Raw genomic sequence first — 26,726 nt, forward strand, 5'->3', positions numbered from 1 at the left:
GACACTACATATAAAAATTATGGTTCTAATTAATAGTTTCTACGTAACAACTTTTTATCCAATCACATACACTCTCCATTCTCTACCAATCACATCTCTTCATGTCTTGGTTCTCGTGTAGACATGGTTTCTAATTTAGACCCGATTTCTATAATTTTTGCTCTCTTCAATAACTGTCTTGCCACATCAGCAAAACGTTTAGGTAGTAGTATAATTAATGTCCATAGAAACTATGATGGTTTCTACATTGGGAGTGCCCTAAAAGAATTATTTTTTTATGGATTATGGAAGATGGAACCATTCAGTCAGAGAAAAGCTACGTACGTTGACAGTGGTCTATTGTTCGTTTCATCAAATGTTGGTACTCGGCACAACATTGTGATTCTGACTGTGGTCTATTGTTCGTTTCATCAAATGTTGATAGTCGGCACAACAGTGATTCTGTTTTGCTCTTGTGATTGGATAGAAACAGAAAAGGCAGCATCAAATTGTTGCATTCAACACAGCTCAATTGATTTATATGTAATTTTACACGAGCCTTGCCATTCATACTGCACTCGTAGTTCAGTATAAATCTGTGTTCAATAATTTCGTCGGTTACTCTGCAATGCATTCAAGAAACTGTAGACAATTAGCAGAAGTAACAATATGGAACTGCCTCATTACGCTAACAAATGCACAATTTCACTGATATGTTTTCTCAACTATTAGCTGACAGGAATGGCGCCTGCTTGTACCAGGTTCACCACCAAAGTTACGATAACTGGTCACTTCAGGTTTGTCAACATTAGTAGAGCCCAAGCCACACGATACAAACAGACCCTTCAGAACAGTCGAACAGACCATGTCCTAATGCATTTCTGAGGCAACTATCACCAATGGACAGGCACTAAATGGAAAATACACAAGATGCTGGTGTCAGATGAGCAATTTGAGATTGGCAGCAAAATCTTGCAGCTTGACATGGCATGGTTAACTTCCCCAGTACTCCCATTTTCTTCAGAACATTTCCTGTGATTTCCGTACGATGCGCCGCACCTTTTTCTTGAAATCCTCCCTCTTCTCCCTCCATTCCTTCTGCATGAGAAATAACTGGTTTTCAGAAACAAAGAGGCACTTTGCAACATTGTAGTGACAGAAAGTCCTCACGCAACACTACAAGGATATCTGGATGAAAGTGATGATGCATCGATGCATGAGATGTCCAACGGAATTAAGCAAATAATAAATTCATGACATTTCAAGAGTAACACAAGTTATTTGAGAACTCCCGGAACTCAATTTTCAATGAGTTGGTGACACTAAGACACTTGTTTGAGACATCTCAGCACTGATTTCTTCTTTAATACTAGCATGCTATCTTGTCGTATAACACAAATAAACTTGTCATTTTACAACTACAAATTGGTGGCAAATACAACTGGACACAAACATGAAGTATTTGATATTATAGCAGCCCACAAGTAGAGGTCCAGTAAACCAAATCAGTATAAAGTAAATTGTTCTTTTTTTTGTGCAAAGCATAAAGAAAATTATTAGGTGAACTTACAGCTGCCTCAATGTTTGCTGGAGACTCGTCATTTGGACTAGAGAGCATTGATATAATGCTCAGAACTATGCTTTCAACCTGCAAATGTATAACAACCATCAACTTAACAACTAGTGATAGCTTACAAAAGTATTCACTCATGAAAGAAGTCTTCTGTTTATTATTCTACCTTGAGACCAAAACAGAGCATTCTCTATCTATCTAGTGGAAGCTAGGCAAATATAACAAACTCTTCAAGACCTGATGATGAATCAAAAAATCAGGAATTCACTGTTCTACCTCAAGTTGCTCAGGATTCCTAATTGCTTAGTTATGGGGAAGCATTGTATCAGGCTATACGACAATATTTCAATATATGATTCACTGGCAATTAACCACATTCATGATTACAGATCTACCAGTGAACTTCTGAATGTTGTTTTGATGATGAATCTCAGTAAATTTCAGTAATATAACAAGGGCTTCATAGTGGAGAACAGAAGATAAAAATGGGGGGAAAAAAGGTATGTATGTAAACATAGTATACGAAGCCGTACAGTGTGCACAGGTGTCCAACGCTCACTTGCGAGCTCGTAACCGTTTGGATCTTCACCCGGTGGGTGAAGGATAGAGATACACACCCGCCCATCCGGATAAACTGGCATTTCCCCAAATATTATGCATGATGTCAGAAAACATAACTGCAGATCAAGTAAATAAATACAATTTTCACTAATAAAAAGCCAACCATTTGGATGCCACATTTCAGAGGTGAATCTGACTGATGGCGGGCTATTTGGGTAATTTTGTGGGAAGCTCATTATCGCATTAAAATACCCTCCATCACTGCAAAGTAAAGATTAATATTAGTGTGTTGCTCAGAAGATAAAGACAATACTATTTACATGACTGCATGAATGCAATGCTTCAAGATAAATACAAGGACAGCAAACACCAGTATCATGTTTAAGGTCTGTTAGTAGTTCAGACAGTGTTAGCTGATTTTTTTTCATTCAGAACTCAGACACTTTAATTTCAGATTGATATGTGATCAACTAGTGTAACCAGGCAATTGACGAGACCGGCACTGGTAAACATCTCTTTGAAGCCAATAAAATATCAATCAAGGAATGCATTAAACTTGAAAATACATTGATCACACACAACCAAACTCCTTGGGATATTCTTTAGGTTCCACTTCAACTTTCCTTGCAGTACTCTGTTTTATTTGCAACAGAGTGAACATTCACATTTCAGCAGTACAAAAACAAAAACAAAAACAAAAACAAATAACTAATAGCTCCGCTGTTTGCTAGCCCCTTAGTTCAAATGGAGAATTATGCTGCAAGAGATTCTGCAGCTTGCGAGTAGCCAGCCAGTAAAAAAATTAAGAATGCATTATTATAACTCTATCAATGCTATAAGTTACTCATCCTAACGCTTGATCAGGATTTATCAAAGAGAACATACTTCACAATAAACACTTCCAGTCTAACATTCCTGTTTATTTGGCGTCAGGCCACCTTTTCATTCATCTTGGTTGTACTAAGAGGCATTTATAATAATCATGGTACCTTTTAAGTCTGACTTTGCTATCAATTAGAAATGAATTTTCTTCATAAAATGTAACCAAATTGAACGAGCATGTCAATATCGGAAATGTTCAATTTTATATAACCAATTTTAAATATGCAGCAGAAAAAAAGCTGACAGATAAGAAAAACCCCAGAGGCACACTACTTCTGATTATGTAGTTAAGGTATCACAAAAAATTCCACACACTTCAGCTAGTGGCAGGCTATTCAAGTGACTTCCTAAGTTCCTAGTATGCTGCATGCTCTCTCAATACAAACCAACCCATCTTTATGAATGATAAAACAGTTATCAAACACAGCAGGCATTTACAAATGTGCATATACAGTGAACTCATTTACCAACACTAGTGTTCTTTCAAATTTATTAGTATCAGATTATCAGTGACCCGAATGTTTTTTTGCGTACGCAGAACTCCAAAAAATAGAAGGCATATTTACAGCATCCAGTGACCATTCTAGTTCATAATGTATTTCAGTAATTAGTAGTAAAAGAATTCACATAGGAATTAGGATTCATGTATTTTATCTCTACCTACAATCAAATTTCAAACCTGGGCAGAAAGACTGTCTGCTATTAAAATTCTGCTCATGCATCAAACAGGTTGACAAAATTAAGGTGACTCTACTTGGGTCAAGTAGCACAATTCATTCAATATTAAATTACAGAAACGATAAATGGTCACAACTATCTGCTACGAACTCCAAACATACATAGTCACATTTCCTAACATGACGCAGAACCTATTCTAAACAACCAGCAGCATGCCTATGGTGCCTATTTTAGCCCATCTTTCAATACAAACCCCAATTCAGAATATACACAGTTTATCCCTGAACTCCGATTAACAATTCCCTAGGCCCTGATAAGCAATTGAAGACCCCGATTCTGTACTGATACAGCTATGAACATATTTAAAGAAAACAGAACTATTAGCAGATTAACAGAGCAGGCCGCGCACCTAGAACCAAACAAACTCGATGGAACTGGGCACCGGACATGTCGCCAAGTTGATGTACTAGGAGTACGCTACCCGCTACAACAAGCAACAAGCAAAGAAAATTCCGCCCCACACCAGCCTCCACCAGAAATCAATCCCGTATAGTAAGATTTTCAATCGCGGCTTCCGGTCCACAGTAACACACAAACACCATCATAGATTCATAGTCCATAGGGCATGGCACCGACACAACAAACAGGCAATTCATCCAGACAAGGCATGAAAGCACGCTTCAAATGGAGAGGATCTGACTCACTATAGGGTGTCAGGCGGTCCGATGATGGTGACCTGCCACTCGAAGACGTTGCTGTCGTCGACCAGCCCAGCCGAGAACCCATCCACCGGGTGCTTCGCGAGATCTGCGGCAATCACCATACGGCAAACCAACCCCAAGTCAATCAGACAAACAATCCGCAAGGAGGAAAAAAAATCGAGCGGAAACCGATGAACGGGAACTCCGGCGGGCCGCACCTCTGAGCTGCTTCTGCAGGAGGAGGCTCGCCTGGCTGCTGGTGGCCGCCATGACAGGGATCGGTGGATGGGCTAGGGTTTTGCGTCGCGCGGAATGATTCGCGCTCTCGGGACGCGGTGACGCGAATTGATGGGCACCGCGGGCGCCTTATTTATAGACGTGAGGTGCGGCGGAGCTCGGGGAAGATGGGCCGAATCAGGAGGAGGCGAGCGGGGTGGGGGAGAACGGAGAACGAAGCGGTGGTTGACTGGTAGGGTGCCTGCTCTGCCTCTGCCTGCCTTCTCTGGTCTGCTACCCAGTGGATAGCCTATTTATGGAGATGGGTCAGTCTGGGGAGGTTTGGGGGAAAAAAAGTGAATCGGACTTGAACTGAATTTGGGTTATATACGAGATCATGAGTCCAAATTATATACGGGATACGATGTGTATGACGACAGTTTAGTAGAAAGTAAAAAAAAGATGAAAAAATAAATTTAGGAGGTAGAAAAGCGGGCCAAAAGAAACGTTTCACTCTTTAATATTAGAATAGAGATAGAGATTTCAAACTCTTTTATCATTAAGATAGCACTAGAGGGAACCATTTTTAAACAAAATCGGGTAAAGGCCCTGATTGAGCGATCGGTAGCTTTTTCGAAAGCACCTTTTAAACAATCTTCCTTAAAAAGCTCAAGAAATTGCTCTAAGGAAATTTCTCTGCTTTTAGTATAAAGTGTAATTTTTGGAGTTTTTTTGTCAAATTAAAGAAGCAACTTTGTTTGGGAAAGCTTATGGCTTCCGAGCTTCTGTGGAGAAGCAAATGCTACAAGAAGCTTCCCCAAACAAGGCCAAGTCTCACGCATCCAAGCATTACTGCTATTTGGTACTCCTTTTTTTTTGGAACACATGCTATTTGGTACTCCATGCGTTGCAATTATAGAACATTGTTAAAGTATGCTAATTTTGATCAAATTTATATGAAAATACTAATACTAATCATAATAAACAGGTACCACTAAATTCGTCATGAAACATATTTTCATCTACATCTAATTGGCGTTATAAATGTTGATGCTATTTTAATAAACTCAGTTAAACTTAAAATAGTTTGGTTTTAACTAAATCCATAATCATTTTTTTGGACCGAGGTAGCAAAACCTATTTGTAACTTTACAATTAATAAGCGCGAGTACTTCCATTTGGATTTGGCGCTCAAGAACTCAATCTGAGAAGTACACGAATGCTGTTCCACTACTGTGTTTGTTCTCTGCAAACACGACGAAATGGTCATCAGGGAAGATTTGGCGCCTCTCAGCGTGTTCGCTTGTTGGTTTCAGCGAGGGTTTATCAGTCAGCCAACATTATTTTTCTCTCACAACAAACCAGCACCAACCGGACTTATCAGCTCAGAAACCAACCAGCGAACATACCGTCTATCTCAAAAAGGCCCACAACGCCATAAATATGCTAGCCCACATGAGCACTGACATTCAAATGATATTACTAATACCAAACTAAATCAAACTCTGCACCAAACAATCAACAAATGGAAAACACAAGAACTACACGTCTACGGCAGCTGGCCCATGTTGACAGGTGGGACAATCGGTTTCAGTCTAGCAGAGGGGGAATTGTTAACGCTTCCTGGAAGAAGGCTGACCGATCGAAAGCTCGGAATCACCGTCCTGGAGCCGCCTCCGCGGACTGGCCGACATGCTGTTTCAGTGTTTCTGCACCATGAGTGCTGTGCGCAGAATAAAGAAAGGACACTGTCGACAAATGGCTCTTGTGTTATAATTCATACTTTTCAGTAGAATAGTATTTCGTTTTGTTTTTTCAGCGAAGCTACCCAGCCGTCGTGTTCTGTCCAGCCATTGAACCTGCATGCTTCGGCCATCCCTGGCCCCCCGCGATGGACGAGCTGTTTTTATAAATAGGAGTACGATGGATTGGACGGAGGAGGCTGTTTACACATGACAGGGCTCGGCCACGGGCAGGCAGGAAGATTGCGCGGACGGGGCGGAGCGGTGCCCTCCTCGTGAACGCCAGGAGGCAGACGTCGACGGCAACGCGCCAACGGGAGGGGCACTGGAACGGGACGAACGTTTCGGGCAAATGGGCCGACAAGGGTCGCGTGCGCGCGCGCTCCGCACCCTCGCCGCGCGCGGCAGGCACCCCAGCCATCCGTTGCTTTGCCCACGCCGGCCAGCGCGAAATGATGATGAGCCCGCGGACCGCCGTGGCGTTCCGTGCCGTCCCTTCCCCTTTGCGTAAGGGGAACAGACCCCCGGGTCGGAATCGGCAACTTGCTCGCCCAAGAGGAGCCCACCATGGCACGGCACCATGTGGTGCTTGTTCTCTCCTTGCCTACCTCAGCGAGCTGGTGTTCTTCGGTCGTGTTTCAATCTCGTCTCTAAAGATTGGCTAAATATAATGACTAAATTTTAGGTTACTTTAGCTCATTTGTGTCTTATGAACTAAAGAATCTTTTTACGAGGTTAGCTAAACTTTAGATGATATTTCAAACCTCCTGATTTGAATCTCAAGAGCTTAAGTGATTAAGCTTAATGATAAAACTTTATATCAGGGATTCAAACAGGCTCTAGATATATGAGCAAGTATCGACGTACCGCAGGCGGATCCCCATTCGCTAGAGGCCTCTAAATTGGGCCAAGTATTTGGGATCCGTTCCGCTGTCTCATCTCAAAGAGTATTTCTAAATCTCACTCTCTAAATTATAATTTGAAGAGCCATTTGCATAAAAATTGTTTTCTATATCTTTTCACTCTCCAACAGTTTTTCTATATCTTATGCACACTCTAGAAAGCCATTCTTATCTTCTATTTTTGGCTAGCGAAAAATCCAGAATAGAAAATAGCTATATTTATATGACCATTTAGAGAAGCTGTCGGAACGTAATTTTTCACCAAAACCTCTATTCCTAGCATTTAGAAAGGATATGGAGAGTTTTTTGGAGATGCTCTAAAGGAGATGTTTTGTAGGGCTCTCTATAATTGATTCTTCATGAGAATCACTCCTCCTCGGCCAGATAGCTGAATCTCGCACAGATTTAGGTGGAAAGAAAGCAAGAATTGCTTCTCCATTTACACTAGAAGGCGGGAGCTAAAAAAATCTGCTCTCCACCGCTCCTTATTCAAAACCCACAAGAATCATTTTTAATCAATTCTCAACCGCTCCCCAACCTGCTCCTCTACCATTAGCAAGTAGAATCAGTCCAGGAGGGGAGCCAAAGAATCTAGAAGTGGGGGATCTGCGAAACAGGTCCTAAAAGCCTGTTTGCAAAACAAGCATAGGTTAGTTCGGTCTTACTTAAATAAAACATAAATAACAGGAAAGAAATAATGTTCTAAACATGGCGTCAGGGCCTAAGATGAAAGTGTTGGAAATCTGCCTACACCGCAGTGTCCCAGCATCCGATTTGCGACGCCGGTTGCTCGGTCAGCCAACCTTGAGATCCAAGCAGTATAAAAACACAGCAGGCTATGTTTGGATTTTGGATTTTGGTTTCCGGGCCCGCTGCCTTATAATATAGGAGTAGCGAAAAGAATGGTTAAACTCTTCTCTCATGTGGAGTGTTTTAATGCACTCTACAAGCCGGTAACACACTTCTAATTATGAAAACGTAAAAAAAGAAGAAGAAGGGACAGTGAAGAATAAGGAACCACAAGGTCATTCCGTTAATCAATCGAGCTATGTTAATGTTGCCAATAATTCTGACACATGATTCAAAAAAAATCTCACACTGGTAGGTTTATTCTTCTTGTATCTTGGGTTGCAAAGTAATTTCTCGGTTCTAGAAAAAAATACAATTTATAGCATACAACGCTAAGCGGAATCATTTTAAATTTGATTAAATTTATATAGAACTATACTGGTATTTATCATATTATTATTCGTCATCAAATATATTTCCATCGTATACATATTTAGGGACATAAATATTGATACCACTTCCACAAATTTGGTAAAATTTAAAGATATTTTGAGCTGCCTTCCTATATGGAGGTAATAATACATTATTATAGTTTAATGTATGGATAAATCCGAGTAAATTGAGCTTGGCTCAACCCATGGGCCTAGCTCGAGTCTACTGGGTTTTGGCCCGTCCTTCTCAACCTAAGCCTAGCCCGAAGTATTTATGTTATTCGTTTTCCAAGTAAAAAAAAATTAGGTGGCCTGCTCAAGTCTGAGACCGACTTGGAAAATGCATGTTTGACTCGTCCATAGGGTAGTCGTGGGTAGAATTATTTTTTCGACCTCAAATAATCAGGTTTTTCTGAACTTGTTTTGCTAAAAAATGTTGTCGATATGGATTGTTACCATTTTATTCAAGCTTATTAACTTTAGGGCTTCGGTTAGGATCTGTCATAGTAGCATAAGGCTCCCAGATTTCTTAGGACGGGCCGACTCCACTAGCTATATATCTCAACATGCAAGCTATTCCTTTCAGCAAAACACACAAGCTTTTTATTGACTACATCAACATGTCAAACAATCTACTAATCCATAATTTCCATAGCAACAGGGTATGCAAGCCAGCCAAACCCGGAACTAGCTCACGTCCAAGTAGTCAGTAGTCACTAGCCGGCGGCCGGCCAAAGCTAGCTCCATGGTTTTATACATTTCTGGCGGATCAAGCCCAGGTGCAGAGCGAATAATAACAAGTCATCAAGCAAACAAAAAGGACGCAACTTTCGCAGTCCCAAAAACGTGATGCACTGCACTGCACGTCACCAGAAACTACAATTTCGGCAGAGCCGCTTTTCCCCGGCGAGGCGACGATTGGACGGCCATCGTTTTCCCGGGCGGCCCCAACGCCACCACCGGAGCCAGTCCGGTCCAAAGCGCGATAGGAATAGGATAGATAACGATCGGAACATGCGGGTGCCGCCGGAGCGGATCGTACGAGCACAAGAGCAGAAGTCGCACGCTTCGTGCCACCAATAGTGCGGTCTCCGGCGACGCCGGTGGACCTCGCAGACTACACGAGCCGCAGCCCGCAGAGGCACAGATCCTCTCTTTTTTCGGTGACCTTTGCTGTTTGGATCTTGGCCTTTCAGGCAAGCCGAATCTAGCCGGGCGTTAGGGTTAAAAAGCCTTATCTTTCAGCGTTCTTTTGATCAGCAGCCTCTCGCCTCTCGGTCTGACCGTCTGACTGACCTGATCACATCGGCTGGCATCGTAAGACTGACGTCGTTGGTGTGCTGACTTCGCGACAACGGGAGTCCATAGGATCGTCCGTGCAAATAAATTTAACTTCTAGAAGTATCTTAACGTGAACAGGTTTGTTGCAACTTGCAAAGTTGCAAGGTTTACTAATTGCATGAATTATTATTGCGCCCTTGATGTGAGGTCTCCTGAGCCGAGACGTTCGGACCTTTGCGTTCGCTTGTACTTTCTGTGTATATACGTTTGTACAGTGCCTTTCTATGCTTTCTTTCTTTTTAATATAACAGGTAGCTCTCGTGCCGGTTCCGTTTCAAAAAATAAAATTTGCATGAAGTTCAGATATGTCACGTTTGCAGGCATGCATGAGATGTTGGCAGGAAGGAACTTTTGTTATCCGAAGGAAAATCTGAACTAGCATTGCATAACCATTAACCATGATCTAACCATGACACCAGCACCGCAGTTAATTAGCCAACAAATGTAACGTGGCAAAGTACTTTAAGGTGTCTTCATGGACTGCAGTCTGCAGCATCTATGCTTTGCATGCTGCACTAGGGTCTGGGAACACACTGTACTTGTATGTTATCGCAGCTGCAGTTATTTGCAGGAACTACGGGCGGTGCAAAGGAGAGAGGTAGTGTGTGCTGAACTTCTCACCACAATAGGCGGCTCGGCCTGAAGATCGATAACGACAGCTTGGTTGGCGTTGATGACGGTTACGTCTACCTCCAGCAACTGAACTTTGGCGAGGTAGAGGTTAGGAAGGTGAGAAGATGTACCATCGCTTTGTACAAGCATGTATTACTTATGGCCTATTTGGCACGGCTAGTAAAGCAATTTTTTTTAAAACAGCTTCATGAGCAATTTTCTAGGTGAAGCTGAGCTGTTTTGGAAAAACTGTTTGGCAAAACAACTTCATGTATGGATGGGAGAGAGAAATGAGGAAAAGAGCTAGGATAAGTTACCTTTTTCAGCTTTATCTCAACTCATGTCTTTATGAGAGTAGGAGAAAAACAACTTCATGGATAAACCTGTGTGAAAAAAGTTGTTTTAAAAATAAGTGTTTGGCAAATAAAACAGCTCACAACAGCTTATGAAGCTGTTGTGAGCTGTGCCAAACAGGCCCTTAATACAGCCGAATATAATAATACTCGCTAATTTCCATTTGGTCTGATTCGAACACTGTGTAAACCTGTGTGAAAAAAAAGCTAGTACAAACGTTCTCAATTAGCAGCCATGGACACTTTGCTGTGGGTTCACAATACGTGTCTATGCGCATGCATCTAACACCTGAAAGAGCTCTAGTTTTTGTTTGTTTATTTAAGGCTGACCCTGACTTTAAGTTCGGTCCTATTGAATAAAATATCAACCCCCTGTTATGTTTTAGGTTTTATCTAAATCTTAACATGAGATCCATCTCCCTTTCTTCCTTATCCGCACGGAGCGGAGGGGCCGCCGTTGTCTCTACCCTCCCCCTCTCCCCCTCCCCTCCCCCTTCCCCCGCGCTTCTAGCGCCACCCCTCCATCTGCCCTCTACCACCAACCTCTATCCCGCTTCCACCGCCGCCCATTTGCCCACTACTAGTGCCGCCCCTCCTTGGCTGAAGTTTCTCCCTTTGCCCACTTACAACGCCGCCCCTCGCCACACCGAAGCGCCTCCCTTTGCGAATGCCAGCACCGCAATCTCCTCTCTGGTCATCTCCACTGCAAGTTCCCCAGCGGACAGTGGCCAGGACACATGCCACCCTCTAGCTCAACCCTGTCTCTGCTCACATCGTCAACGTCAACCAACCCAAGTTTTTTATTTGTCGAGGTTGGGTCCTAACCTTGAGGCTCAATCTTAAGCTATTTCGATTAAGGTCGAGCTTTGGTAAGTGATATGTATAAGACTGACCCTAAGATTGCCACCTAGGACTTAAGGCCGACGGAAATCATCCCACGCTATGGATGCTCTAAGCAACAATTCCACGTGCTAGATGCATGCGTGTGGACAAATTCTGAATGCACGAATCACAGCGGAGGTGTCCATGGCTGCTCCATAAAACCGCTCTCACTGAATTTAGATTCGCCCACATAAAGGTTTTCACATGCAACAGACACGTGTAACTGTAGCACACATGTACAAAGTAATGTGGGTAATCAAGCATGAATCTAATAAAACTCCGATTGACATTGTGATAAAGATGAGGATGACCTTGAGTAGATATTCAATAGCATTTTTAACTAATAAAAAAATAAGGACAAGGAACTGTTCGAGTTGCCATAGCTTCACAGCAGATACTTAAACGAGAGTTTGTTCGTTTTTGTTAAAAAAAGATGGAGAACATCGAAGGGAGAAATCAAAATTTCATTTTGCTTTTAAGCTAAAATCAACATCGGGTGTGGGTGTGGGTGTGGGTGTGGGTGTGGGTGTGGGTGAGTCAATGTGCACGTACGAAGAAATTAAATACAGCTATACAGCTTATAAAGCATGATACATGGGCTTCTCATCAGTTAGTGGAAAGCCGAAAATCAGTCACCTTCAATTTGTTTAGCCCATCCAAAATGAGTCCATTTGGGTCACAGGCACACAGCGCAACAAAAATGGGCCGAGGTTTGGTGTTTGGAATCTGTTTCGTTACTTTTGAGACACGGTACATACAAAAATAAGGACACGCTATAGACAATCCAATAACTAAAGTACAAATGCTCCTAATCCGAAAGGAGGACAAATATATTTTCCCTCAGCGAACTTCAAACTCGATTTGAAAGTTTTCACATTTTTATGGTTACGAAGCTTGGTAGTTGTCGATGAAATACGTCCGATAATCTATTGAAGGGTATACTCATGGTAGTAGATGAATCGGTGGAGGTGCACATAAAGGAACCGGATGGTGATACAGAACCTAAGAGACAGCGATTAGACAGGTTCGGACCGTCAGCTTGACGTAAAACCCTACGTCTTGTGTCTTTGTGGATCGTATTGCGTATGATCAGATGCCTTAGGCTAAGCCTAGGATCCGTATGAAAATGTCGACTAGAGGACCCTGCCCCTCCTTATATGCTCTGGAGGGGTACGGTTATAAGAAAAATATCATATTTGGTATTATACAATATCTAATAAATCATATTTTTTTGTAGCTTTGCGGTGCACGTCGACCAGTGCCGCTACATTCTTCGATCCATTCGACTCAGACGATTTAGCCTTTCCCATTGGAACACCGCGCCCTCCATAATTCTATCCAAGGCGCTCCTCCCACACGCATAGAATTTTTTTATTTTTTAGCCCTTTTTTGAATTTTTTTTTCATAAATATGCTTCTTGAGGTAAGATTTTAAAATCTGGACCATTAGCTCGGCGCCATCGTTGCTGGCGCCGAGGTCTTGGGCTCGACGCAGACGTGACTGTGACTTGGCAGGCAGTTCGGCGCCGTAGATCCTGGCATCGAGCTTGGCACCGAGGTGGTGTTTTAACCCCGGCCCCAACCTTCCTGCCTAAGCCTTCTTCCTCTTCTTTCTCCTCCCTCTCGGGTTTGCAAGCAGAGGAGGCAGAGGAAGACACTAGCAGACTGAGCGAGCTCATCGCTCTAGCAGAGGCGGGCTTGCAGGCGGAGGAGGCTAATGAGGCAGACAGAGCGAGCTCATTGCTCTAGCAGAGGCGGGCTAGCAGGCAGAGGATGACAACGCGTTCTTCACTCAAGCCGCAGAAACCACAGATGAAGCAGAGGCCGCTTACTACAGGCGATACGTAGGTCAGAGCAATGCAGGTGAGCCTAGCCACAGCAACAAGGTTATGGTAGAAGACTGGTACTCGAATGATGAGTTGCTTACTCAGTATGTTTTAGACTGAGAATTTGAATGTGCATTTGCCATCTATGTGGGTTTTGGTGTATTGATGACATCCAAATTAGGGACTAATATGATCTTAATGAGATATGTCGTAGCTATTAGTCCCATAAAAGATTCAAAGAGTTGATAAAGATGAAATGGTATCCCTCAATTCTTAAAGTTGTGAAGGCGGACAAACTCAAAGCGCTCTTCAAAAGTTTTATTTTTGTTTTTGAAGTTGGTCTGAGAAAGATAGAGTGCTCAAGCATAAAAATAAAATCAAAAGAGAGACACTCTAGCACTCCACGAGCACGCAGAATATTTTTCAGTGACTGTTGGTGTCGAAAGTCACGACGTACGTCGGAACTCCCGACCGTCGGAAGTCACGACTCATGCCGAAAGTCCTGACGCCCAGTCACTTAGCCTGCGCAGTGACTGTGGCCGTCGAAAGTCCCGACAACTGGGTTTTTGCTGGCCGGCTGTCGACGCACGTTGGAACTCCCGACAGTCTGTACGATATGATTGGACTATACACGTTCTAATGATATTATATTTAATCTGTGTACTATATTTGTGTCTTTTTAGCAGTGTAGTATAATTAATGATTCACTAAAAAAATTCGCAAGAGTTTCCCTTGTTTCAGAAGCATCCACAGTTACAAACAGAGACATCATTATATAATCCAAATATTTAATCGTCTAAAGAGCACAATGCAACCACAACGAACATCACAATCAATATAACATATCCTGTATAGTCCAAATAGTCTACAATGTCCATACAGTCTCAAATAGTTACAGGAAAGTGACTACAAAATCCATAATAGTACATACTAATATCTACCACAAACCCTCACTGCCTCCTAGTCTTACCCTTACCCTTGTGACCAAGAGCGTTGGTACCTGGAGTGTAAGGGTCAGGTGGACGGCGTCGCCTAGTGCCTGGATGCTGTGTAGACTAAGTCGAGAGAGCGTCCTGGAGCTGAGAGGGGCCAAGCTCCTCGTGCCTCTGGTCCACGTCGTCATCGTCATCGTCCTCATCCTCGTCCCCCTGTAGCTGCTTGGCTAGAGGAACCTAAGCCTCCTCTGCCTGTGGAAGGAATGTACACGTCTTGCATCGTGTCTGTCCTGCAACCACAACGAGCAGCCGTACGGCGTAGCCAACGTGACAACCTCTATTGTATAAAATTATTTTAACTGAAAGAATATAACATATTAATAATATGTTTGAAAGAATATTTTGAATCTTACGTCTAGGAAGCTACGTGTGTCATCGTCCCTGACTCTCGGATGAAAGCACTCAATGTCTTCAACGGAACATTTGAGGGTATTGCCCTGCAACAAAGTTCTCAGTAATAATACTCCTGAACAGATAGCAATAGGTTTTGTTTTCTTTTGTACAACAATCTAACGTATTATAAGGATGCTACGGGTCAAAGGTGGCACTAACTAAAATAGATACCTCTAACGCATAATATAATGGTATTCAACTTAACGTATAAATATAAGGCAATTGACTTACCACTATGTCTAAGATTGGTCCTGCCTCCACCTGCCTTCCTACACGAGTAGATTGGTCGTACGTCGTGTCTTCATCGTCAGAGGACTCGATGTCGGCGTAGTCATCTTCTATCCACTGTACCCTCAGCCTGCAACGTGTCGCACGTTGGTACCAAGCTTGGTACCGCCTGAACTCAAGGTTCATGTGCGGTTCGTTGTTCTCATCCACGTTGTCGTGCATCTCCTCCCATTGCTCAATGTAGTACTAGCGGTGATTCTCCTAGTCAAAAATCTTTCTGTTCTTCTGATGATCCAACCTGCACGTATGTCATCGTTACTTGAATCCATGTACATGTCACCATATTAATGGAAATGGACCATCATGAGACATTTGAAATAGCAAAACACTTACTTGTGCAAGTCAACGCTAGTCGAGAATGGAGTCGTTGGCCAAAGCTGTCTCACTCTAAATTGGCGTGCAACTCTATCTGGCAGGTGGAACTCGACAACATAAAAACGTATTAAAGGGCACCTCATCCTATAGAAGTCATCATCGAACCCACACATGTTGCTCAAATAAAAAGGAAGTGCCCCCTCTCCATCGTACGGCTCCCACGACACCTGCAACATGTCCAAACAAGATGTTAGATGGTATACTAAACCATTTCAAACCAACATTTGAAATAAAATTTACTTACACTAGAAGCCGTGAGCGTGTCTAGCTCGTTCGTGAACTCAATGTATGCCCGCTATAACCTCGAGTGCGGAACCCTAACCTAGTCCCAAAGGTACGTCCACGTCAGCTGTCGACATGGAGGTTGACCTAGGAACCACTCACGAGGAGCCAAAACCTTGGGACGGCCAACTGGTAGACGAGCCCACATCCACAACTGAAGTAGGCACACACATCCACCAAGTGATGCTGTGGACAAAGTCCGATGACACCCCTCGCATAGCTGCCGGTAAAGAAAACCCAAGACTACAGAGCCCCAGCTATACTGACCCTCCTAGTCCTAGTCACTGAGGTAGTGGACCCACAACCACGACGTAGTGTCACCTATGGCATTGGGGAAGAGAACGTAGGCAAACAGGTGTAGGATCCACGCCCTACAGTAGTACCCAACTGTCTCCTCATCTGCCTCCTCGAGGCACTGTGTGAACTCTTGCTGGAGCCAGGAGATAGAACTCTAGAAGTGCAAGCCCCTTGCTCGCCAACCTCACGGCTATGGCAGAACCGCCTAAAATAACACGCTTATGGAGGTGCTCATCTTCCACCAGACACTAAGCACCCCGAAAGCAAGCTACAACGGGTGATATCCGTCGGGCACACCCTAAGGGAGAACCCAAAAGACCCACATTTTCCCTAAGGATCCAATAATGAGAACGAGTTACAATACTTGTCCATTTCATACATCAGAGTTTCTTAAAAAGTACATTATTACATTACCAAATGTCAGAGTGTAGAATAATAAACAATAGAATTAGAAATAAACATCTAGCGATAAGAAACGAGGATCCGTCTGTGCCCACCAGAAGAATCCTCCACACAAAGGTACTTTTCATGCATTACCTACAACAGGGGTAAATAAACCCTGAGTACACAATATACTCGCAAGACTTATCCGACTAGTGAGAATAATTTCCTGACTCCAAGGAATATGATAAGCTTTATGGTTTGCTGGCTTCCTTTTTGGCAGAAAGCAATACTATGAGTCAGTCCTTATTTATGATATTATTATTAGCCATATTAATTCATTAACTCGCTAGTCTATGTAAGCACTTGTTCTACCTTCAAGCAAGAGTTGAGCAATCAGTTCCATTTCATCACCTTCCATCTTTTAGTTCTTACTACGATGCTAGAGTTAAGACAAGTCATACCGACTCAGCGGCGATTCACGAACCAATGTGCCTAGATGGGTGCCTCGAAAACACATGCCCCCGCTTGTACCCTTGGCACAAGCAGGACCAACCCATCACCCTCCTATCCTAGGTGTCTAGGTCCCCATCCAAACTTGGACTCCAAGCCCCCACTCCTGAGTCCCAGACTCAGTGCGGTGCAAGGACCTCCACTATCGACAGAATATCATCGGCAGTCCACCAAGGGGTATCCTGCGATGGTAGATTTGTCGGTGGGGGTGCGCGTAATCAGGAACCGGATGGTGACACAAAGCGCAGAGACAGCGATTTAGACAGGTTTGGACCATCTGATCGATGTAATACCCTACGTCCTGTGTCTTTGGTGTATTATATTGAATACATGATGATGAGTAGAGGACCACTACCTCTCCTTATATACTCTGGAGGGGTAGGGTTACAAGTAAAGTATCCTATTTGGTACTATACAATGTCTTGCGGTGCACGCCGAGCAGCACCGTGCACGCCTTGATCTTGTGGGCCGGGCCACCTCTGATGGTGCGGCCCATGTCTTGGGGGCCATACCCCATAGCTAGTCCCCGAGCCCGATAGTAGGTGACATAGTCACGTGGTGCCAGGGTCATAAAGTAGAAAACCAACCGAGCATGTAGCCAGTCCCCGGGCGTAGCCTCGAGATGAGAACAAGCACATTCACTGTAAGGTGAAGTGTGACCACTTAGTCCCCAAGCCTGCTAGAAGATGAAGAATGAATCTTATAGCAGGGTCAAAGGAAAAGAAGTCTGAAAGCTTGTCGACGTCATCTGACATGTGCGTGTTAAGACCCTAGATGTGCTGCCCAAGATCAGCACCCTGATCCGAACAACATGGAGCAACTTGATAGCACACCGATGAGACGTAGCAAGATTCAAGTAGCAAGGGAGTCCTCGGCATCGCTGGTGATGTCCGAGCATCGAGGAGCGAGGAGTCCCCGGCGTCGTTGGCGATGACCGAGCACCAATGAGTGAGGAGTCCCCAGCGTAGGCAGCGATGTTCGAGCACCGAGGAGCGAGGAGTCCTCTACATCGCTGGCGATGACCGAGCACTGAGGAGCGAGGAGCGAGGAGTCCTCGGCGTAGGCGGCGATGACTGAGCACCGAGGAGCAAGGAGTCCCTAGCGTTGGTGGCGATGTCCGAGCACTAAGGAGCGAGGAGTCCCCAGCATCGCTGGCGATGATCGAGCACCGAGGAGCGAGGAGCGAGGAGTCCCCAGCGTAGGCGGTGATGATCAAGCAGCGAGGGGCAAGGAGTCCCTGGCGTCGCTAGCGATGATCGAGCACCGAGGAGCGAGGAGACCTCGGCATAGGCGGTGATGTCCGAGCACCGAGGAGCGAGGAGTCCCCGGCGATGACCGAGCACCGAGGAGCGAGGAGTCATCGGCGTAGGCGGCGATGTCCGAGCACCGAGGAGCGAGGAGTCCCCGGCATCACTGGCGATGACCGAGCACCGAGGAGCGAGGAGTCCCCAGCGTCAATGGCGATGACTGAGCACCGAGGAGCGAGGAGCGAGGAGTCCCTGGCATGGGCAGCGATGACCGGGCATCGAGGAGCGAGGAGTCCCCGGCGTCGCTGGCGATGACTGAGCACCAAGGAGCGAGGAGTCCTCGGCGTCGCTGGTGATGACCGAGCACCGAGGAGCGAGGAGCGAGGAGTCCCCGGCGTAGGCGGCGATGACTGAGCACCGAGGAGCGAGGAGTCCCTGGCGTCGCTGGCGATGACCGAGCACCGAGGAGCGAGGAGTCCCTAGCGTAGGTGGCGATGTCTGAGCACCGAGGAGCGAGGAGTCCTCGGCGTCGCTGGCGATGACCGAGCACCGAGGAGCGAGGAGTCCCTGGTGTTGCTGGTGATGACCGAGCACCGAGGAGCGAGGAGTCCCCGGCGTAGGCAGTGATGTTCGAGCACCGAGGAGTCCCCGGCGTAGGTGGCGATGTCCGAGCACCGAGGAGCCCCCGGCGTAGGTGGCAATGTCCGAGCACCGAGGAGTCCTCGATGTAGGCGGCGTGGTCGGAGAACCGACGTAGCTGACGACATCCGTGCAGTGAAGTGTGCCCACTTAGTCCTCGAGTACGAAGAATCCGAGGGCCGAGGAGTAACCGACGTAGCTGGTGATAAAGCACGAGCGACAAACAGTGGTCGACTGGCCGGCGACGAAGTGAACATTGAGTAGAAGCGACCGGTGAATAGTCCGATCAACTGGTCGGCGACAGAGTCCATGAACCAAGTGGTCTGACCAGTTGATCGGTGGTGAAGCCCGAGCACCAGGTGGTCCGATCACCTGGACGACGATCCTACAATACAAATATGTAGAACGGGTAGTACATGATGTACAAATAAAGAAACTCCAGAGAAAAATCAGCAATGGTGATAAAATGACGTATGCAGTTCGGCGATCAGTTGACGTGAAAATATATTTATGTTTAATATAAACCACCCGACCAGTTAGTGTGTAGCTGAGTCTCCAGCCCTAGCTAGCCCATAGTCCATAACATCGAGCGCGGAGCCTGTGCACGTGTAGGAGGAACAGGCGTGACCAAGGAGCTGCTGCCGACCACCCATAACGCAGAGGGTAGACGCTCGTGCACATGTAGGGAGGAGCCAGAGACAGGGCCGTCTCCGGAGGCGTCAGAGCATCAACAGGACTGTTTGGGGGTTCAGAAAATCGTTTAGAGAGCAAATATGGAGAAAATAGTTTGGAGAAACATCATGGCGATATACGGAGATTGGAGAATATTTAGGAAAATATTAAAGCGTGACTTAGCTTTAGACAAAGTCTGGTCGGCGACATATGGCGTTATCTGGTCGGCATTGACAGTGAGCACCTGGTGGGCGGTGAGTTGTTGGTGAAGACGATCTTGGAGGCGGTTCCGAGATCAGATCTGTTGTCGCGGGGCTGATGTAGCCAGCGATGAATCATCGTTGTGGACCAGCATGGATCTCCACGAGATTGATGACGAGAATACGTTGTTGATTTGAGGTCCATCTAGCTCACCATGGATCAAGCGCACACCCCTACCTAGCACGCCAACTGTCGATAGAATATCGTCGGCAGTCCACCAAGGGGTATCCCGCGATGGTAGATTTGTCGGTGGGGGTGCGCGTAATCAGGAACTGGATGGTGACACAAGGCATAGAGACAACGATCTAGATAGGTTCGGGATGTCTGATCGACATAATACCCTACGTCCTATGTCTTTGGTGTATTATATTGAATACATGATGATGAGTAGAGGACCCCTGCCTCTCCTTATATACTCTGGAGGGGTAGGGTTACAAGTAAAGTATCCTATTTGGTACTATACAATGTCTTGCGGTGCACGCCGAGCAGCGCCGTGCACGCCTTGATCTTGTGGGCCGAGCCACCTCTGATGGTGCGGCCCATGTCTTGGGGCCATACCCCCACATCCACCATCTCCGCCTTCAATCAGTCGGTTCAGAAAGAGCCGGATCCTCGACAAGAGAGCAATAAGTCTTCCCTACGCCCATACCTAAGTATGTGCTCGGGACAATAGATCTGTGACTTGCCTAGCGTCCGTTGCAATGATCGGTCCTTAATCGACATGGACAGGGAAAAGTGTAACCAAGTCATGCCCTATTTGCCGTAGGACATAACCCCTTACACCAACCAGTACCCAAACCACATCCCTACCCGGTCACCATTTACCTTTACATCCTTTTATCATGATTGATCATAATTATCACCTATTTGTGAGTAACGACAGGTTACTCACGCTACCGACATCCTAAGCATAGCAACTACTCAACCTATGCTAGTAGGACTCATAGGTAATTATATTTATGCATGTAGTTTCCATAGAATGCCTATAATGTAAATGCACAATATATATATATATATTCAGTGATAAGTAAAAATAGAGGTTATGCACCGGGGCTTGCCTTGGGCAGCCGATGGGTCAGCAAAGTCAACAACAAAAGGCTCTGGGACTCCCTCCTACATGCGGATCTCCTTCTCATACTCCTCAATGACCTCCTCATACTCCTGTTCGTCCACGAGCACGAACTCTACCAACTCGTGATCTACATGCATGAAATGATTGTGCAATACTTAGTAATACGGCAACAACAACTCTTAAAATAAAAATACATCTCTCTAACTACTAAGCTAGTGCTACCGACCAAGGTACTAAGTTATCTATTGTTACCAATAACAAGTATGAAGCATGGTATACATTATCATAGCAACTACATGTATTCTTACTCCTAATGCTGATTTACGCTATATATGATAAAACAAGGATAATAGCTACTCTATTTATCAACCTACTCTAGGGCTACAAAATTTACAGCAAGTATAGAATAATCCAGTGAGCCTATTATAAAATTTTCATAGCTATAGCTATCACCAATTTACCACTAAAATTCCTACAAATATTAATCTACATAATATTAAGCTCTCTAGTTTGAATTTATGAGCCCATCACTATCACAGTTAACTGTAATCTAACTACACTAACAGATATATGGTATTTTTGTAAACCTAACAAACTTGGTTTCACTATTTTTGGACATATAAAAGATTTACTACAATTTATCAAAGTGCAGCTAAAACTATATTGAATAAACATTTGTAATTCACTAGAAAATTGGAAAACGTATTCTACTGCGTGGCCCAACTTGCGACGTGGCTCGGCCCACTACCACGACCCACGCGCGCACCCTAGCATGGCCCTCGTGGTGGCCCACGCCCGCGACAATGGCCCAGCGTGGGGAGACCCACGCGCGGCTGACGCTTTTGCAAACGAGTCCCCGTTCTTTCTCCTATTCACGAAGCTCACCCGAGCACTATTTTAATGAGTCACTATCTTCGCATCTAGAACCCTGCTTCTATTCGAATTCATGCTTTTCAAAGTCCCTGGCTGGACTAACAGAGGCCACGGCCTCATCGGACAAACGCCGGCGAGCATAGACCTCTCTAGCACCAACCAACACCCCTATGAGCCTCTACGTGCAACACGCAATAGATTGAGGTAACAAACAACAAGAATGGCACAGCACGATGGCGTGGCCATGCACCGCGGCAACCCGACATTAGTGAAATCACCTAACACCTCGCCTCTACCACTGCTTGGTATCCATCTATAGGTTAAGAGCAACAACATCGAAACCCTAATTGAGTCACTACCGCTCCCAATCACGCTGGCCACAAGAACAGCACCTAAGCCTGTTCGCCGGTGGCAGCCAACACATCCAGGACGACCTAGCCCCTAATTGGCTCAACCGCCTACACTAGGAGCAAGAGGGCCTCACCAGAGATGTGACAGACAGGCTGTATGAAGTCGCGAGGCTGTGCAACGGGTTGGCCACGTGCGTGAGGTTACTCTGGTTCATGCCAGCCATGGCGAAGGCGTTCCCGGTGCCCTACTGCTACATCAGCGGAGCACTACACGGGCGAGGCAAACGAGTCAAGGAGAGGCAACATCCCTGCTCGATTGAGACAAAAGAGCAAGGAGCATCGCCCCGCCCGAGCGCTCGCCTCGCCAGCCATGGCGGACCGCCATGTGGAAAACTCTCCACGTTACCTCACCATAGGAAGGAAGCTCGTCGAGATGACTCCAATCGGAAGCTAACTACCCTAACTAGTTGGGTGCATGGTGAATTGGGAAGAGATGGACTACACATGGCCAATTTGATGGGCGGCGACGACGACGAAAACTTAAATTGGCGCCTGACATCATACCACCGCCTAGGGGCAAGTTAGGCACAAAGCTGTACCCCCACTTGTCCTCCAAATGTGGGCAATTGCAAGAGGGGACTGGCTTAGTGAGTTAGGCCTTAGCGTGGCACGGCCGCCCGGTGATCCTCCAGGCGATGCGACAGAAACATGGCATGTCCTCGTGCACAAACATGAAGGCGAGGGCCAGTGGGGCCAACCCATGCACGTGCAGCCAAAGCGTCAATAGGAGCAGTAGCTATGCAGGCGGTGCGTGTGAGTGCGCTTGGGCGAGCGGCAACACCAGTTCGGGGGTATCGTGGCAAACCAAAAGCGTAGGCAGACGCGACGGCGGGCAGTGGTTGTAGGCGGACATGATGGAGGCGGTAGAGTAGCCAGGCCCGCTAGACCCCAGCATGCGTGTGTGTGCATGAGTCGCGCACCAGGCACAACAATGGTAGTGCGGTCCGAGCGGTAGTGTGCGGCGACGATGGGCAGGACCCCATGACTGGACACGTGCGTGCACAAGCGTGAGCGTGAGCCAGGGTGTGGCAGCAGGAGCCATGGCCAGCAGCGTGGCCATGCGCGTGGGCATGCACGCATAGGCGCAATGGCGGTCTAGAGCACAGCGTGCCAATAGCTGGTAGGGTGACCACGCCCAGGCGCTGGCATTGCTCAAATCGTGACCCGCATGCTTTTTAAAGCGGCTCAAAAACTCAAACCCGATGATCCAAACGCCAAACCAGTTATTCTATACTCAAGGGGGTACATTGGGCTATCAAACTAAGCTAAAACATCTTGACACTTCTTAACCCGATCATTCTACAAAAATTGTTGAACATGGCTTCGTCGACCCATTTTTAGATTTTTAGACTTACGAGAATCGACTAAGTTTCAAATGGTTTCGCGTCGAATTCCATTTCCAAGTTACTTGATACACTAGCTAGCGAACCCCGTCCTCGACCGCACGTATTTCATCATCGCCTATGAAGTTCATGCTACAACTTTTACTAACGTTCCGCATATGCGTTCCATAGCATTTTTTATCAATAAAAATTCGTTTGGAAACTTAAGTGATACAACGCGGCATAAAATGTAACACTTGTTTCTTGTTTCAGATGAATGTTTCAAGTGTCATATATTGATTTACACCCTATGTTACACACATTGACACACAAGTATGATGCTCATGTAGTGTTTTAGCAAAAACTGTACAATGTAACACTGAGGGTGTTACAAATCTACCCCCTAAAACAAAATCTCGACCCAAGATTTTATGTGCCTAGTGTGAGAAGGAGATAGGAAATACATTTTGATGCAGCAACTAACTATCAGAACTAGAGAGGAGGTGGGGGTAATGCTTCAATAGGTAACTCTCTTGTTCCCACATGGCCTCATCCTCTGAATGGTTTTGCCATTGCACTTTGTAGAACTTTACCACACTATTTCTTGTCACTCTTTCCTTCTCATCTAGGACTCTAACAGGGTGCTCAACATAAGTCAAATCTAGCTAGAGGGGAAGCCCTTCAATCTCCACAGCTTCATCTAGAACCCACAAACATTTCTTCATTTGCGATACATGGAACACATTGTGTACTGCAGATAAAATATCGGGAAGCTGTAGACGGTAAGCAACTGGGCTACACTACTTCAAAACTTTGTAAGGTCCCACATATTGGGGAGCTAGCTTGGCATGGATACCACACTGATGCACCCCTCTCATTGGAGACACCTTGAGATACACATAATCCCCAATTTCAAACTCCAAAGGCCTTCTTCGCTTGTCTGTATAGGCTTTCTATCAGTTCTGAGCTGCCTTCAAATGACTCCGAATAAGGACGACTTGCTCTCGAGCCTCCTTGATGAATTCTAGCCCAAAGTATCCACGGTATCCCACTTCAACCCAATTAAGTGGTGTCCAACATTTCTTTCCATATAGAGCTTCAATTGGTGCCATGCGAATGCTCTCTTGGTAGCTATTATTGTAAGAAAATTCGGCTAACTTTAGGCATCCATCCCACTTTTTAGGAAAAGAAATGGCACAAGCTCTCAACATGTATTTCAGCACTTGGTTCAACCTTTCGGTTTGGCCATCTATCTAGGGGTGATAGGCTGAACTGCGAAGAAGACTAATTCCAAGACACTCCTGGAGTTGCTCCTAGAAGCGAGAGACAAAAATTGATCCTCTATCAGAGATGATAGTGAGGGGAACTCCGTGTAAGGTCACAATCCAGTCCAAGTACAACTTGGCATACTATCTAGCAGAATAGGTGGAATTAACCAGAAGAAAATGAGCTGACTTGGTAAAGCGATCCACAATGACCCATATAGAGTTATAGCCCTTGGTTGTGCGGGGTAAACCCATAATGAAATCCATGGAAATATCTTCCCATTTCCAAACAGGAATGGGCAAGGGCTGTAGATATCCTAGAGTATGCATATGATCTGCCTTAACTCTACCACAAGTGTCACACTCTGCGACGTGTTGGGTGATGTCCTGCTTCATGTTGGACCACCAGTGCAAGTGACGTAGGTCATGATACATCTTGTTGCTACCCAGATGAATAGATAACTTTGAATGATGGGCTTCACTCAAAATCTTCCTTCTCAGCTCCTTACTGAATGGAACTACTAGTCTATCCTTGTATCACACTACACCATGCTCATCAACACTAAAGTGAGGGCCACACCCTTCGATAATCAATTTTCTGATGTGGGGAATTTCTTCGGGGTCTTTCCTTTGCTCCAGAATAATCTGCTCCCGTAATTCGGAGGTCAATGCAATGTGAGCCAACACCTCTGCGTGGTTGAGAGACAAAGGTGTTTCCTCAACCTGGTGTGACTTTTGGCTCAAAGCATCAGCCACTACATTGGCCTTTCTTGGGTGATAATGGACTTCCAAGTTATAATCCTTTATCAATTCTAACCATCTCCTTTGCCTCATATTTAGCTCAGATTGAGTGAAAATATACTTGAGGCTCTTGTGATCTATAAAGATATGCACTTTGTTGCCCAACAGATAGTGCCTCTAAATCTTCAGAGCATGGACCACAACAGCCAGCTCTAAGTCATGAGTGGGGTAATTCACCTTGTGCTTTTTCAGTTGGCGCAAAACATAAGCTATCACGCTCATCTTGCATAAGCACACAACCCAACCCTATCTTCGAGGCATCATAATATACATCAAAGGGTCGGTCAATATCTGGTTGGGCCAACATAGGAGCAGTGGTCAGAAATGTCTTTAGAGCTTGGAAGGCTTCTTCACAGGCTAGACTCCAGTCAAACTTAGCTTCTTTTTGGAGCAACTTGGTCATTGGCTGAGCTATCTTGGAAAAATCTGGGATGAAACACCGATAAGACCCAGTGAGACCAAGGAACTGACGAATCTGTTACACAGACTTGGGAGAATTCCAATCCAACACATCTTGCACCTTGCTGGGATCTACTAAAACGCTGTCAGGTGTCAACACATACCCTAGAAACTACACTCGATCTAACCAAAATTCACACTTGTTGAATTTAGCATACAACTTGTGCTCCCTTAGTAGAGTCAGTACTATCCGAAGGTATTGGGCATGCTCTTCATCATTCTTGAAATATATCAGGATATCATCAATGAATCTTACCACAAACTTATCTAGCTCTAGCATAAAGACTAAATTCATCAGGTATATGAAGAAGGTAGGAGCATTGGAGAGACCAAAAGACATCACTAGGTACTCATACAACCCATACCTAGTAGAAAAAACTATCTTTGGTATATCATGTGGTCTGATCTTGATCTGATGATAGCCTGATCGAAGGTCAATCTTCGAGAACACCTTGGCACCAGCTAGTTGATCGAACAAGGTATCTATACAGGGCAAAGGATACTTGTTCTTAACTGTTACCACATTAAGAGGGTGGTAATCCACACACATCCATAGAGTACCATCCTTCTTCACAAAAATGGCTGGGCAACCCCATGGTGAAGAACTTGGATGGATGAAACCTTTTTCCATAAACTCTTCCAGCTACTTCTTCATCTCCGCCAATTCCCTTGGAGCCATGCGGTACGGGCGTCTAGTGATAGGAGCAGTACCAG

The 26,726-nt window shown here is 45.3% G+C and overlaps 1 protein-coding gene across 1 annotated transcript; it reads right to left on the bottom strand.

The window, feature by feature from the left end:
* Nucleotides 1–588: 588 nt before the first annotated feature.
* Nucleotides 589–4,876, bottom strand: LOC136456795 (ubiquitin-conjugating enzyme E2 7). The gene is made up of 6 exons (XM_066456780.1): nucleotides 4,593–4,876; nucleotides 4,378–4,480; nucleotides 2,277–2,374; nucleotides 2,086–2,186; nucleotides 1,550–1,627; nucleotides 589–1,077 (listed from the first exon to the last, which is right to left on the bottom strand). Exons 1-6 carry the CDS (start codon nucleotides 4,642–4,644, stop codon nucleotides 1,000–1,002), a joined length of 510 nt encoding a protein of 169 aa, XP_066312877.1. The 5' UTR covers nucleotides 4,645–4,876; the 3' UTR covers nucleotides 589–999.
* Nucleotides 4,877–26,726: the final 21,850 nt, after the last annotated feature.

This window comes from Miscanthus floridulus, chromosome 6 (genome assembly GCF_019320115.1).
Source record: "Miscanthus floridulus cultivar M001 chromosome 6, ASM1932011v1, whole genome shotgun sequence".
In the NCBI taxonomy this organism is placed as follows: Eukaryota; Viridiplantae; Streptophyta; class Magnoliopsida; order Poales; family Poaceae; genus Miscanthus; species Miscanthus floridulus.